The sequence below is a fragment of the Dromaius novaehollandiae genome, chromosome 10, assembly GCF_036370855.1.
Source record: "Dromaius novaehollandiae isolate bDroNov1 chromosome 10, bDroNov1.hap1, whole genome shotgun sequence".
Lineage (NCBI taxonomy): Eukaryota > Metazoa > Chordata > Aves > Casuariiformes > Dromaiidae > Dromaius > Dromaius novaehollandiae.
Window position 1 is genome coordinate 14540708 of NC_088107.1, and position 13889 is coordinate 14554596.

At 36.5% G+C, this 13889-nt stretch overlaps 1 protein-coding gene across 2 annotated transcripts in view; it reads right to left on the reverse strand.

Annotated features, from left to right (window-relative positions):
• Positions 1 to 565: 565 nt before the first annotated feature.
• The window catches only part of MYO5A (myosin VA), a 116968-nt gene continuing 103644 nt past the window's right edge, over positions 566 to 13889 (reverse strand). For both annotated transcript variants that reach the window (XM_064517380.1, XM_064517379.1), the window contains exons 33-41: positions 12877 to 12970; positions 11067 to 11213; positions 10483 to 10637; positions 9171 to 9260; positions 8288 to 8438; positions 7197 to 7479; positions 6180 to 6354; positions 4784 to 4864; positions 566 to 3893 (exon numbers count right to left, since the gene is read on the reverse strand). In XM_064517380.1, the coding sequence (XP_064373450.1) occupies positions 3741 to 3893; positions 4784 to 4864; positions 6180 to 6354; positions 7197 to 7479; positions 8288 to 8438; positions 9171 to 9260; positions 10483 to 10637; positions 11067 to 11213; positions 12877 to 12970 (1329 nt within the window). In that variant the 3' untranslated portion in view covers positions 566 to 3740. The remainder of the gene's footprint in view (positions 3894 to 4783; positions 4865 to 6179; positions 6355 to 7196; positions 7480 to 8287; positions 8439 to 9170; positions 9261 to 10482; positions 10638 to 11066; positions 11214 to 12876; positions 12971 to 13889) is intronic.

Below are 13889 nucleotides of genomic sequence, written 5' to 3' on the forward strand. Positions count from 1 at the left end.
ATCCAGACTGAGAACAGTAAGTTTGTAGCCGGGAAGACAAGACAACCACCTGCAGGACCAGGACGCTGAATACCCCAAAGGGTCTGACTTCACCACAGGATATAACAGAATACACAGAATAATACAAAGAATATCCCAGAAGAAACTATTGAGGAAAAATGTATAAAGAGCTTATTACTTTGCCTAAACCTGTGCATTTCAGGACAGGTTACATTTACTAGATACCACACACAAAAACTCAGAGCATTCAGGTGGCAGGTTGTGTGTACCAGAACCACAGGGAGCGTGAGGAGGGAGGGAGACCAGCGCTGCTCCAAGACAAGGCAGCTAGGTCACATCTGTAATGGCTAACAGATGGAAAGCCGCCCCAAGAGGAGGTTTGCGACAAAAGACAAGACAGTTTTGTAATCCATTTAGTCCAAAGAAAGTCTGTGAAAACTTGGAAAAGGAGGAGGGATGCAGGAGGCATCCAGTTGGACAGGCTCAGTCAGAAGTGCGGCAGCCCCATATCCGTGTATTCACCCCCAAACTCCCAACCAAACAAACAACCCCCAAACAAAGCAAATCTTACAGTTGTATTTTTATTTGGACATTTTCCAGTGATAGCTATTAGGCTACAGTTTTATGATGCATACATATACTAAGTACAACATCAGACACTACAACAGATCAGAGCTCAGGTCATTCTGATAATGCTTTGGTTTTCATCTATGTACTCCAGTGGTATCTAGTGAAAACCTATGATTAAAGGCTTTTATTTACCAGATGAATTATCAGCATCTTAAAAAAAAAAGTTTACTCATTGTTTTTGTATGGTATTTCAAATGTGTTCAGTTTAAATCATAAATTATCGTCAAATTGCAAATGCTGGTGTTTCCAAGTTGGGAACAAATGTTATTGGATATAAATCCACTGTTCAGCCTTGACGTTGATCCTGATTTTCTCCTGTGATCAATCTAGCCTACCTATCACATTTAATGGACTTAAGCACTTTCTTGTTTCATCCCAGATCAAAGTCTGAGAAGCAATCTGTTAAAATTTGTATAGAAGATGGTGCTCTAAACGTCAGAATAAAATGATCACTGGAATAAATATACACCAAACTGAATGAGGTAATTTTTGTGCAAAATCTCTAGAATAACTGTATAATTCTAAGGGGACATTGGCAAGTATTTTCCAGCATCCGATAGAATCTATTATAGCAATAGATAATAAATTAAAATATAAAAGATATGTCCACATTAAAAGAGCATAACCATGATTCAAAGGAAAAAAAAAGTTGTTAAAATAATTTTGCATTAGATTCCATGGTTGAAGAGCTATTAGTCTTAAGGTGAAAGATACTTTATATTATACACTGACACTAAAATTTTACTTCTGAAAAGTGCATGTAAAATACTGCCATGTAAAATGTTAGATGAATTACCAATTACACATTTATTTCAACTTAAAAATATTTTCCTTTAAAACATGTCAAGCAGCATATACTTTTAATGTGATATAAAAGTAATACCAGTCAAACCACTGAGTTTAAGGATAATACCTATAAATTACTAACACTACTTTTTTTTAAGGAAACAAGATACAATAAGGCTTTTTTACAGGTAAACAAACTTTAAAAATAAACAAAAATACATTTAAGCATAGGTTTTAATACACTAATGCTTAAGTATTGGATACTTTTCCTGATCTACAGTATGAACATACTGTAATGTCATTTTTTTGTTTTTCAATAGGAGAAAAATTTTATAGGTCAGCATGTTCTCACATTTTCTCCTCTAACCTTGTTACTGGATGTGAAGACTTTCCCATTACACTCCCACAAGTACAGTACCCTAAAAGTCAAAAACTACTATACCCCACCATTATTATATTTTACCTTATTTGGAGCCACTTACAGTAGCTGTAGTTTCAGAAATAAGGTAACATCTGAAAAAAAGAGATTCTGATATGCTATGCACAGGTAAATAATCTTAACTCATTTAGCAAGGCTCATCCAAAGTATTTGTGCAACGCAATAGTAGGCTCTTGAAAGTATCCGTGTGATCCACGAAACATAATATGGGGCATACACATTGAAAATAAAACGACGTGAGCATTTCAAAATGCTACTGACGAAGTTTAGGCTGTCTTTATTACAGATTTTATCAGCAACCATATGAACAGCATGTCTACCTCTCAAGTAAAATAACTGAAATGTTTTGGTCTGCTTAACAGCAAAAATTATTCTGTGTGGTTGCAGGCAAACAGATAAGTACCTCTAGATTATTTCTCTATATTTTTAAAGAAATTAATGTTAAGTTGCTAATTTTTAGAATACATTAAAAATATTGCACATTGCAACTGAGTAATATGTGTAACTTTTACATGTATATTTGAGCCATACACCACAAACTATGTTTTAAAGTTCAGAATTGGAACCTTAAGCAAGGCCTCTGCCTTTATTTTTGCACACTGTGAAATGTGAATTCTATGTAACAGATTTAAGGCATGTAAGAGGGAAAAATCTTTATGGTAAGATGTGCAATAGCCAAAATAACTCAGTTTCTAATTATGCACTCTGGGTCTCATAACATTATATCAGCATGAATCATAGTCAAATCATAGCATCATAGCCAAACTGAATATTTTTCTTAGCCAACTTTTCAAAGAACGTAAGACTTGGGCTACTGCAGAAATTTTGTATCAAATATTTTCCTCTCAAATACCAGTATGAAAGAATATATTTTATAAAGTGGCAACAAAACAAAACAGATGATGATACTAAAAATACAGACTGTCATCTCTGGGGTCTATAAACAAAGAAAAACATTGGACGAACTACAAAACTTAAATAAATACTAACATCATGACTGACTTTTGATCATTTGCTTCAGCATACTGTATTTTTAGATAACTACTTAAAAAAACCTAAACATGTAACTTCCAGTGTGCTACTTGTGCTTAGTTACCATTTTCCTTTACAGGTGATATTTGATAACATTTGCAAAAATCCAGTTAAAGTAATAGACTGCATTGGACTGTAAACAAGGTTGACAACAAAAAGTGACATATCTCATTTTTAGTGCCTAATATGATACTGTCATACATTAAAAAGAACACAATGTGCAGCAGCGATTTAATATGCTTGGTAAACCACAGTACTAACAAACGACCACCTATGTTATACCATGTAGTAAGCTATAAGACTTATCACTATGATTTATGTCAAACTGACATAAATAAGGAAGTGGTTTAAGAAATTATTGTATATATTGCCAGTTTTTGTTTCTCCATTCCAGTTTTTACAAATTAAATGTAACAGGCTCCCAAGTGACTACTACAAAATGCCTTACTTTTAAGTCTTCCATGTTAGGACTGTGACATCCTCATTGGTCCCTGCCTACAAGAAGATTACACACGGATTTTAATTTACACTATTTAAATATGTTACTAAAGATCTAAAAACGTCTCTAGACAGCTGAAGACACCATTTTTGCCCAAGCCCTATTTCCGTACTCCAGAAATGTGTGAGTCAGTAATGTCTTCATAAATGTAATGACTTAACACGAATGCACATCTTTCTATTAGCCTTCTATCTGTGGTGCTGCTACGCAGTTTTCCAGCTACTTTTACTACAGATCTGGGCATATATATACTGTTTGTTCAGAAAATGTGTTTTCAGTGGCTCACTAGATTTTAATGGGTAAAGATGCCAAGCAACTGGGGCACCATCTATCGCTGACAGCGCATCCTTGGGATCAGACACGTGATATGAAGCCCAGGCCCAAGCTGGCTGGAATCTGAATGGTTTCTAATGCCAGAGAGGATGGATTAAATGGAAAAGTAACAGGAAAGATGTGTTTAGCATCCATGAGCAACTGAGGAGAGTCCTTCCTGTCCCTCAAACGCATCTGGAAAGATAAGAAAGTGATTACGTTAGCATTTAACTCCCTCACAGATAAAAATAATCATCTTGCAATAAGGTAGTATTTCATCTACGTGTATAGATACGTGCCTATACACGCACACAAATTCTATGGCAGCTTGACCTGAAACTTTCATAACAATTGTGCCATTGAAATGTGGTTACTTTGGGAAGTTTCAGCTCTGCATATCTTCCCCTTATAATGCAACCTGAAGATATTTAGATTCTCCATAAAAGGCAGAATTTGCTCACTATCTGGTTACTGCATTTTTTCAGTAAGTTGAAATAAAATTTTTTTCAGTTTTACCTTCCCAATCTCCCTTATCCTGCTAGTAATGTAATTAAACTTCTCACAGACCAAAAAGATCATCTTTGTTTCTTTTCTTTTGTTCTACTGGCTGCTTTTCTTTTGAATTTTCAAAATGTTTCATTTTCATCAGGATATTTAGAGTTACAAGGGCTAAGTGAAGAACTTCTGAGATGTACACAGGCCTCAGTTTTCAAAGCACTCTCTTGCAGACACAGGTCTGACAAAAGTAAATTTGCATATACAAATGTTAACACTGGAAAGGTGGGCATACAAGAGTGTTTACATACACAAAGTTGTATAAGCACAAAAATCCCTCATTTTCTGAAAAATCTCGCATATACAGAGGGGTAAACTAACATTTTTATGCAAGACTGGAGGCAGTAAACTGCGAATACTTAAAATTTTAAGTCTGACATCATCTTTTCAACACAGGAGAAACAAGTATGGCTAAAAAGTCTAGTTTACTTGAGATTCCTGAATACGCTTGAGGACGCGACCTGTTTTGTCTCAACAGTGGGTTTCTCAGAACTAACGAAATGTTTTTTGATGAAAAGATATAGCCATACCTGTATTGTACGTATAAATGATACCAAGACTCTTTCTTCAAACTCATTAACTGGAGTATACAAATTCAGAACTTTTACAATCTGTGAAGAAAAAACATTCTTAGTTTCATTTTATTGATGAATCAACAGACACATCCACGGCTCCTATTTTTTTGATTAGCTATTTTAAAAAGAAAATTATTTACAAGTATTCTTTTTTTTTGCTTTATTGATTCATTATCTATTTAAAGCTATGTTATAAATATGCCTTCTTCAGACTGTGTTTTCTTTCAAGGCAGAAAGTCTTATTTTTACATGTGTGGAAAATGCCAAACTGGAAAATCAGCTGATAAACAACTCATTGTATTCCCACACTTGCTAGGAACACGCTCAATTTCTCTATGTGATTTTGACTCTGTATTTATGACCTTCTCCTGCTTCCATTCAAGTGAGTCTTGTGACTTCAGTGCTTTTCAAGAGAGTGTCTTATTCTAAAAGTAGGGCTAAAACCACCAGAGGAAAGAACTGCAACACAAAGGCTTTAAATAATAATATGGCCTGAACATCTACAGCTTATATAAAATTCTCTTTGGCCTTTTAAATTATTCTAAAAAACCCAACACTTTTTAACAAAGCTAAAAGAAATGAGGCATGTGGAATCCTAACTTCCTTGCAAAACTTGCAGATTTTCCAGTGACTTGAATTTCTAAATCAAAATTGTTTTATCAGTGCAACTACTAGTTCTGATACCACTTTGAGAGAAATTTGTTCCTTTCCCAGATGAGAATATTTAGTAATCACCCAAGATGCTTTCATATAGGAATAACTGTATCCACTCTGTGCACATGTAACACAGTTAAAGAAAAATACAACTTATCTGTACAAAGTCTAAGCTTTCACAAATAAAAGTCTTCAGCTGTGCTGTTTACTGAGATAAACTTGGTTCAGTCTTTTTGAGGCTAATGGGTACAGTAACATAACACTTTTGTTTGCAGACCCTGAAACAACAGCTCTGTGTGAATTGTCCATTAACTTAATTGTATACTAACTCAGATGCCAAAAAGATAATTTCCTAGTATCCCAGGCAGAGCTGCCCAGAGTACAGAGATGTCAGTGAAGATTTCTTCCTGAACATTTTCACAATTTAAGAGACCATGTATACTATTACATACCGCACAGTCAATTGAGCTCTCACTTGGACAAGCTTAGATTGAACATCAGAACTCAGAAAAGATCTGTTCCTTTTCAACACTCTAATTTAAACTGTTTGAGCTGTACTGACTCAAAATAAAGACAGAAGTGTTCAATCCATGTATGACAGCAGTGAAGGCATGCCTAGCAGAGCAGAGAAGTGCTCAAAAGTGACAGTAAAAAACAACCCCCCCCCCCCCCCCCCCCAAAATGAGAGTTCAATTACCTGGGCAGTGGTCAGAGCATTGCACATTGAACAAATAGCTTCTGCATCTTCATCCGTTTTCTTTTTCACTTGCAACAATTGTGCAGCCTGGATGAGAGGTTCCAGTGTTTCTTTAGCCCCGCTATTCATCAAATTTTTATCACGTAGCCATTCTTCAAGTTGACTCACATTGTATCTGTACAAAGAGGTAAAAGTACCAAGACATTAATGTTTGACTGTGACGAAATCAAAAGAGACTGCAATTTCTCTTTCACAGTGTTTGTTCTTTGCCCATAAGTGTTCTTCCTTCACAGTCGTGATTTGTAATTCACAGTTGTGATTTTTTGTAATTTTACTTTCATAAAATTTCCCTTTAATTAAGAAAGGAAATTTTGAGTTTTAAAACAGTTAGAAACTATGGCCAAAGGTTTCCACTAACTACTTATTTCCCTGTTCCTTTTACTGGCAGGAGTATGACAAGTATGTGAAGAAAGACAAACAAGATTTTGTGCATATAACTGCACAGTGAGGCTCTTCAAGATTACCTGAGGCACTGGAATGCCTTGGCTAAATTCCCTGGCACATGCCAGTAGAATTCATTGGACAACTGATGCCAAGGGCAGGGATAGAATAAGACAGCTTTACAGCAGGAAGCAGCAAATTACAATATGCCTGAACACAGCAGGTATCCACTGAGCCACCAACCTACAAAGAACACAGCAGGCATGTTTGCTATTTCTCCCTAAAAGCTGAAGAAGCAACTATCAACATTCAGCTACAGTTCTGGTTCCTACTTGTCAACAAAATATTTTTCTTTTGCTCCTTCCAAATTTCCTTGGAAGACAGAGAGAAACCTCTCTGATGAGTTCAACTGAACCCCTCAAAATCAGTTTAACAGCATCTGCAACTGTTCATGTGTGAAATAAGAAATGCTTAAAGTATATCTGCCATTCCATCAAAACGATTGTCTGCAATGTCAAGAGTTCACTATGATTTCCAGAAGCACATTCAAGAGAAGAATGAAAAGAGCTGTCTTACCTTATCTGCATTCCTTTGCTCCATGAGCACATGTCCTTGCGCAGGAGAAGATTATTAAGTGTCACAGCCCCAATGATGTAGAACATCTGCTTGACAACCTGCTTGATGAGCTCTGGATCCATTCCATGCTGACACATTACCGAATGGAAAGAGTTCAGCTGTCGAATAATAGAGTCCAAAGTGTAGGTTCCTTCATCAGCAATGCTGGATGTTCTCTTCCGCAGCCCTGTTGGCTTCACCCCTGAGACACCTTGGATAGTCTCATGCTCCAGCATTCCTGAAACTGTATTTGGTTGACAACATTATAAAAATCAAAAATTAGCTAGATGCAGATGAACAGTGCAAACCAGCAAGATTTAGTATTTACTCACACTTAGTATTTACACACAAAGAGCAGGCTGGGCTTTTTTCTAGTCACACTTTACCATGATTTCCAGCAATCCTCTCAGTGCCTCACTATGTTCTGCAAAATCTATGCTTACAGGGTTTTTTCAAAGATTCCAGCATGTATATTTGAAAGGAAGGTCTGACTGCAGCTCAGCAAAATGGTCAGATGAGCAGCAGAGACATCAAACCAAGAGCTGTTCCATTCTTCTAAGTGATGTGATAGAAAAGCGTTAACAAAAATTAGCGTGCAAGTACTATCCAATAAGCAAAATGGAATGTACTTTTAAATGAAAAAAATCTCTCTGAATGTAAGCTTTGTCACTGCTATTTCACTGCTGATTGCTGCCCATAATGACAGCCAGCTACTTTTTCTCCATGTTCATTATGAATTCTCAAACAATTAAGTCTAATTTTTCCAAGTGACATTTCCCAACATATAGGGCAATGAATGTCAGACTGTCCTAACAGTGGTTCCTGCCTGTAAATACATGATTTATGACAAGTGTTAATAAGGTAAATCTATTTATTCTGTCACTGTCAGGAGAACTAGCCACAGTTCTTTTTTTCCTCTAATCCAACCTGTTCAGTGTAGTCCCTGTCGTCTATAAACAGAACATCAGCAGAACTATTAACAAAACTGTACTGTGTAGGAAGAAATGTAGGACATAGCAAGTTACCAGCATCACAATTTTCCTTTGCCTTACCAATCATTGGTTGCAGAATGTTTTCCAACACTCTGACAAGTTGCTGGTAGATCTGAATAGCCAAGTCACTCAGTACTTGTCTGTATTCAGCCAAGTCAAAATTAGTGAGGCAGTGTTCATTCTGACGAGGTGTATTATGCTTCATGAATCCCTGCATTCATAAAATAACAGAAATGAACACTTCAATGGAACACAAAACCATTATGCAACACCAGTATTTATATTTTTTTCATGCAACTGACAAATGATACTTTCAGAATAATATTCACAGTCCCTCAAAACTGTAATTTGGAAGTTGTTCTGACTGCGACTAACGCTAGAGTTTGCATTTCAGTTATGACTTGTGTAATGTCTGTTTCTTTGACTTGAAACTTCAAGTATCTGACACAGGCATAAACTCTGTCCCGGCTTTCTGGCAAGTAAGGCCCTTCCCTCCCACTCCAGCAGGGGCAATCTTATCTGGCCACTTTCTGCCAAAATCCCAGTTAAGTCTGAAGAAGGAATTAGGCGTACCATAGCTTTCAAACTTAAATTGGTCTGCAATACCATAGCTAAAGTGCTTAATATGACCGTCTTCACAGGAGGCTCAGTGAAACTTTACTAAACACAATGCTAGGAACCTGATTTTTCTGCCCAATCTGAGTTCGCGCTTTCAGGAGCACAATGCCATCTAGCCTATGGCTCCCTGTTCTGTGATAAAGGGATGCTGGTTTAAATCTTATCTCCCTGTGCTTTCCACTGAAGTCATCACCATCATTCCAAACAGTGTAGCTGCTTTTAAGGGACTTTAACTAGATTTTGAGATATTACAGGAATTTGTTACAGACTAGTGTTTGCAGTGGTGTTATAAAGCAGAAAAAACCAAAATAGGAGCACTTCCTACCTCTTCTCCACTATATTGCTTCAAACAGTGCAAAAATCGGCAGGTGTTAGATAGCCAGAATGACACAGTTTCAAAGTCATCACCTCTTTTCTGGAGATAAAAACAATTTCAACAAAGACTGGTAAGAGGAATAAAATAATAAAACGTTAGATAAATAATTAAGCACTTCAAACCAACTTTCTTCCTGTAGCTCCTCAGCTTGTGATGTTTTGCAAAACTTGGTATATTTCAGGAACAGATTTGAAAAGCAAGTTTTTTGACAAAATCCCATTAACCCCCCCATTTTCTGTAACATTCTTTAAGAACACTCAAAATATGATTTCCTCCACTGCTATGACATTTCTGTATTTTACAGATCCATGCTAAGAGCATTGTGCAGAAATCACAGGGCAATGTGGTTGTATTCCCAAAACACCCATTCTGTGGCATGACGACTGTTGCAAGAGCAGCCCAACGCGAGGGATGGTAATGAGGCATAGCCAGAAGGGGAGTGCAAAGCAATTCAGTTTTGCTGAATGTCATTTAGGTCATAACCATTCTGGCAGCCTGACAAGGGAAGAAGAAAACCAAACCAAACCAAACCCCTCCTCCTGAAAGCACACAGAAACTAACATGTGCTATTCCTGTAAATAAAGTTTCTAGACCTCTATAGCATGCACTCTATTTTCTTAAATGTCCAAAAAAATTCCTAAAAATCAAAGCTCTAGAATTGTTTACTGAACTTTTTTTCCAAAATGTGTAGCTTAATTAAATGATTGTTTTGAGCACAGCTGTTCTATTCAACAACTAAAAAAGCTCTGTGAAGTATAAAGGGAACTGCATAAAGAACCTGTTTATAACTTAATATTGCCTTCAAGATAACCTCTGGCCTAAACCCTTCTGGGCCACTCATTGCAAGGACTTAGGGCAATAACATATTATCATCAGCATAATTTGTAGATGAAGCAAATGAGCAAATCTTTCAACCACAACCAAAACAGCAAATGAAACATTTGCATTAAATGTTCTGGACAGGATTTATAAAGACCCACTTTATGCAAATGACTGTACCCAAAGCTTTATAGGAGGAAGACTATTCAAAAAGAAAATAAGGTGGTTCTTTTTTCACTCATTCAAAGCATCTACACTAACGTGTGAAGAAAAAGCCATCACTATAATTCGTTGCTTGTTTAAACAACATTTGGAACTTCAGGAGGAGTTTACTGATCAGAAATCCAGACCCAATTCATTGAAAGCTTTTTCCTCACTCTCTAACATAAAAGCACAAGCAAATTTCAAGTAATATTTTCCTAAACCAAATGGACTAACTAACCTTTAACACTTTTTTGATGCCGTTGATAGTGGATGTCAACAGTGACCTCACTTTTTGGTCATCATTGAGGTAATCTGCATGGCGTACACACATGAACAAAATATACGCTGGTAATCCTGGAATCAGGTTGACAGCCACACCACGTGGTTTCAGCTCTTGGGATAAACAAACATTCCAATTAACAAAATAATGCAAGTTTTATATGTGGTAATTGCAACCTCCCCAGTAATTGCACATGTATGGCCAGTGAAACCTAATAACAAACTAAGAAGAAAATATGAGGCATTTTCTTAGCAAACTGTCAGAACAGAAGAAAGCATAACTGCCTGCTAAAAAAATATGTGGACACATCAATAGGTGTTATACTAATCAAGAAGACATCAATAGGTGTTATACTAATCAAGAAGTGAGATTATGTTCCAACAGACATTTAATTTAGTTTAATATATAAACTGAACACTGTCAAAACTGAAGTAAACTAAAGGATACATCTCATAATGCAAATTCTAGATTCTTGTAGTTCTCTTTTTCATTTTTCAGACCATATGGGAGCAGAGGAGGCTGCAAATGAGAAAGATATTTACCTAAAATAAGATTCTTGACAAGTTTTTGTTCATCCTCCTTCTTGTATTCCAACATCCCTTGGAAGTCCTTCTCCTTCCGCGGAATGTTAACTGGACGAATAGGTTCATCGATGATTTGTCCAGGTGATATGTTCTCCATCTGGCCCACTTCAGAAGGGAAAAGAAAAAGAAATGATAAAATGTTTTCCAGCGAAACCAATGCATACCACAGAAAACTACTACATTTCTAAGGAAGAACTCCACCATTTGGAATTAAGGAATGTTTTTCTTCGGTTCCAGCTAACACCTAGCAACAAAACACCCACTGAACAAAAAGACAGATTCTTGATAAATGTATCTCAGGTTAGCATTTTTCCCCTGAAGAACAGTGAAAGTGTGTGAATCACATCTGTTAACACAGAATTACCACTGATTTCCTGAATATCACATAAAAGCGCAAGGGTGAAGACAGAGCAGTTAATGATACAATCACAGATTAATACAGCAGAGGTCACTTGTTAACTGTCCAGCAAAACATCAGCCTGCTTCAAGCGTGATCTGTGTTGCCTAAAAACTTGCATTTCAAAACATTTTTAAACACAGCTCCTTTCTAAGTTATCTTGGGTAATAAACACAGAATAAAAAATGTTTTCAGGAACATTTTCCCATTCCATATTGTAAAAACAATACGAACACTACTGTAATCTTGTCCAGAGAAATAACCAAACAATATTGAAAGACTTTCTAATAGCAAACCCCATTTGAGTAACCTTTCAGAAGGCTATATGAAATATCCACCTTGCTGCATACAGTACCTCACAATATCATACTCTACACCTACACTCCACTTGATCGGATAGCAAGTATATTTTTGAAAAGCATACGGTTAGACTTCATCCTAGAAAAGCTACATCCTCTTCTCATAACCCTCCTATAGCTGGACGTAGTTTCTGCAAACTATTGTGAAATCTGTAAATGTGTTAAATGTCTCTACTTGTCAAATGGGACAGAGAACGCAGAAATCCAAACTGAAGCTCGAGAAAAGCTGCCAGTAACTAAAGGATAATATACTCTTGTTAATCCAGGTTTAACTTGATACCACTAATTGCACTATTCTTTTCAAAAACGGAAGCACTGAAGACTACACAGCCACTAATTGCAATCCTAGCACTCAAGAAAAAAGTTTCTGAAGGGCTAGGGTAAGGATTATTTAAAAACAAATTAATTCTTTAACTTTATAAGACTATTAATTGTGTTTAGCTATTAAAATGACTTTACTTATCCAGAGGCATAATAAGCTGTCTCACCACTCCTGAGATCCTAAGGCAGCTCACTTTGACGCACACAAAAATAAAATAAGCTTAGTTTGTATCTCAGTGTTCTCACATTCAAGTCTGACCAGCAGCTCGGAAAGGAAACCTCAGGCAGCAAAAGACGATCTCAGCGTTCTCAGCTCCAGTGATACAGAAATTCAATACAGAAAAAAGAAAACTGGGAAAAATATTTCTGCCTGGTTCGCACTTAGTATAGCTTTTGTCTTTATAAAAACAGAAAATGTCTTTGAGTACACAAAGAGGTCAGGTAACACTTTCTCATGTTTTTATGTTTCAAAGAAACATCCATCTCTTTTTTCCACTGCTTTAAAATACAATAAATCCTCAACATATTTATAAAGGCACACACAGAGCCCTGAGTGGATCTCCTGTTTCTGGAATCAATTAAGAGACATGCTACCGAAGACCCCATGCCCTCCAAGGCAGCTAGGACAGATGGATACAATGACAATGGGATCAAAAAAAGTAAAACAAATCCGTGCTTTCTCTCAAAGTACCTTCAAGTTCACCAATCTTCTTAGCAAATACTTTCAACTGTTTCTTCAGCTTGCGAACAGTTTTGTCTTGCTTTTCAAGTTGTTCCATTAAATCCTGTAAATTGAGAGAAAAATTAATGTACGAGAAAACACCAAAACTTGTGATAAAGACAAAACCAGCACTGTTAGAATTACAAGACGGTGAGGAAGGCTGAACAGTAGTGCCATCCTCTGGCTGAGGTTTGCAAGCTGGTACACTGCCTATAACACAAGCCAAATATTACAAATATTATTAAGTTATGTGCAGCATGACAAAGGCAAAGCTCTTTTGCAGTTATATTCTGCAGACATTCACAACTAGGTCAGTTCTTATAGTGAGTAGAAAACATTTTGCTGCAAACAGATCTCCCTAACGCTTCCTCTCTGCTCTTCCAAATGCCTCAGTAAAATCCTTTTCTTTATTATTTAACAGCTAGCCTGTACTTCTGCATCATTTATTCATGCCTTCAGGACTGATTTGTTATTCAGATCTGTCCATTTTAAGGGAATATAAAAGAGGAATCTGGAAAAAGAACATAAATTGGATTAAAATTTACTCAAACATCAGGAATCCAAACATATGACATTTCTCACAACACTCTGCCACCTCCCTGTTGCTTGCTGTCATAACATTTCCTTAGGCTGAAACGGAGTTCTTACAGGAACCATCCTCCTATTCTGTACCTGAAAAATACCTAGCAGCTAACAGTCTTAGTATTGCAATAAAACGCCATTTTTCTTTCAAAGGAACAACCCCAGAAATCTAACTTTGAATATTTCTGTGATCTGTGGTAGTGCATTCATGAAATAATCACGTAATTAGAAAATGGAAAATCTTTACAAAGGAAGCAAAACCTCAAGCTCAAAAAAACAGAAAGCCATTTCAGATTAAGGGGTTGAAAGCAGCTTAAAAGAAAAATGCTCTTTTTGTAAGCCTGATTCTTCATGGCACTGACATGGATAAGGTACCATGAGCTCTCTGCATCAAAAAACTC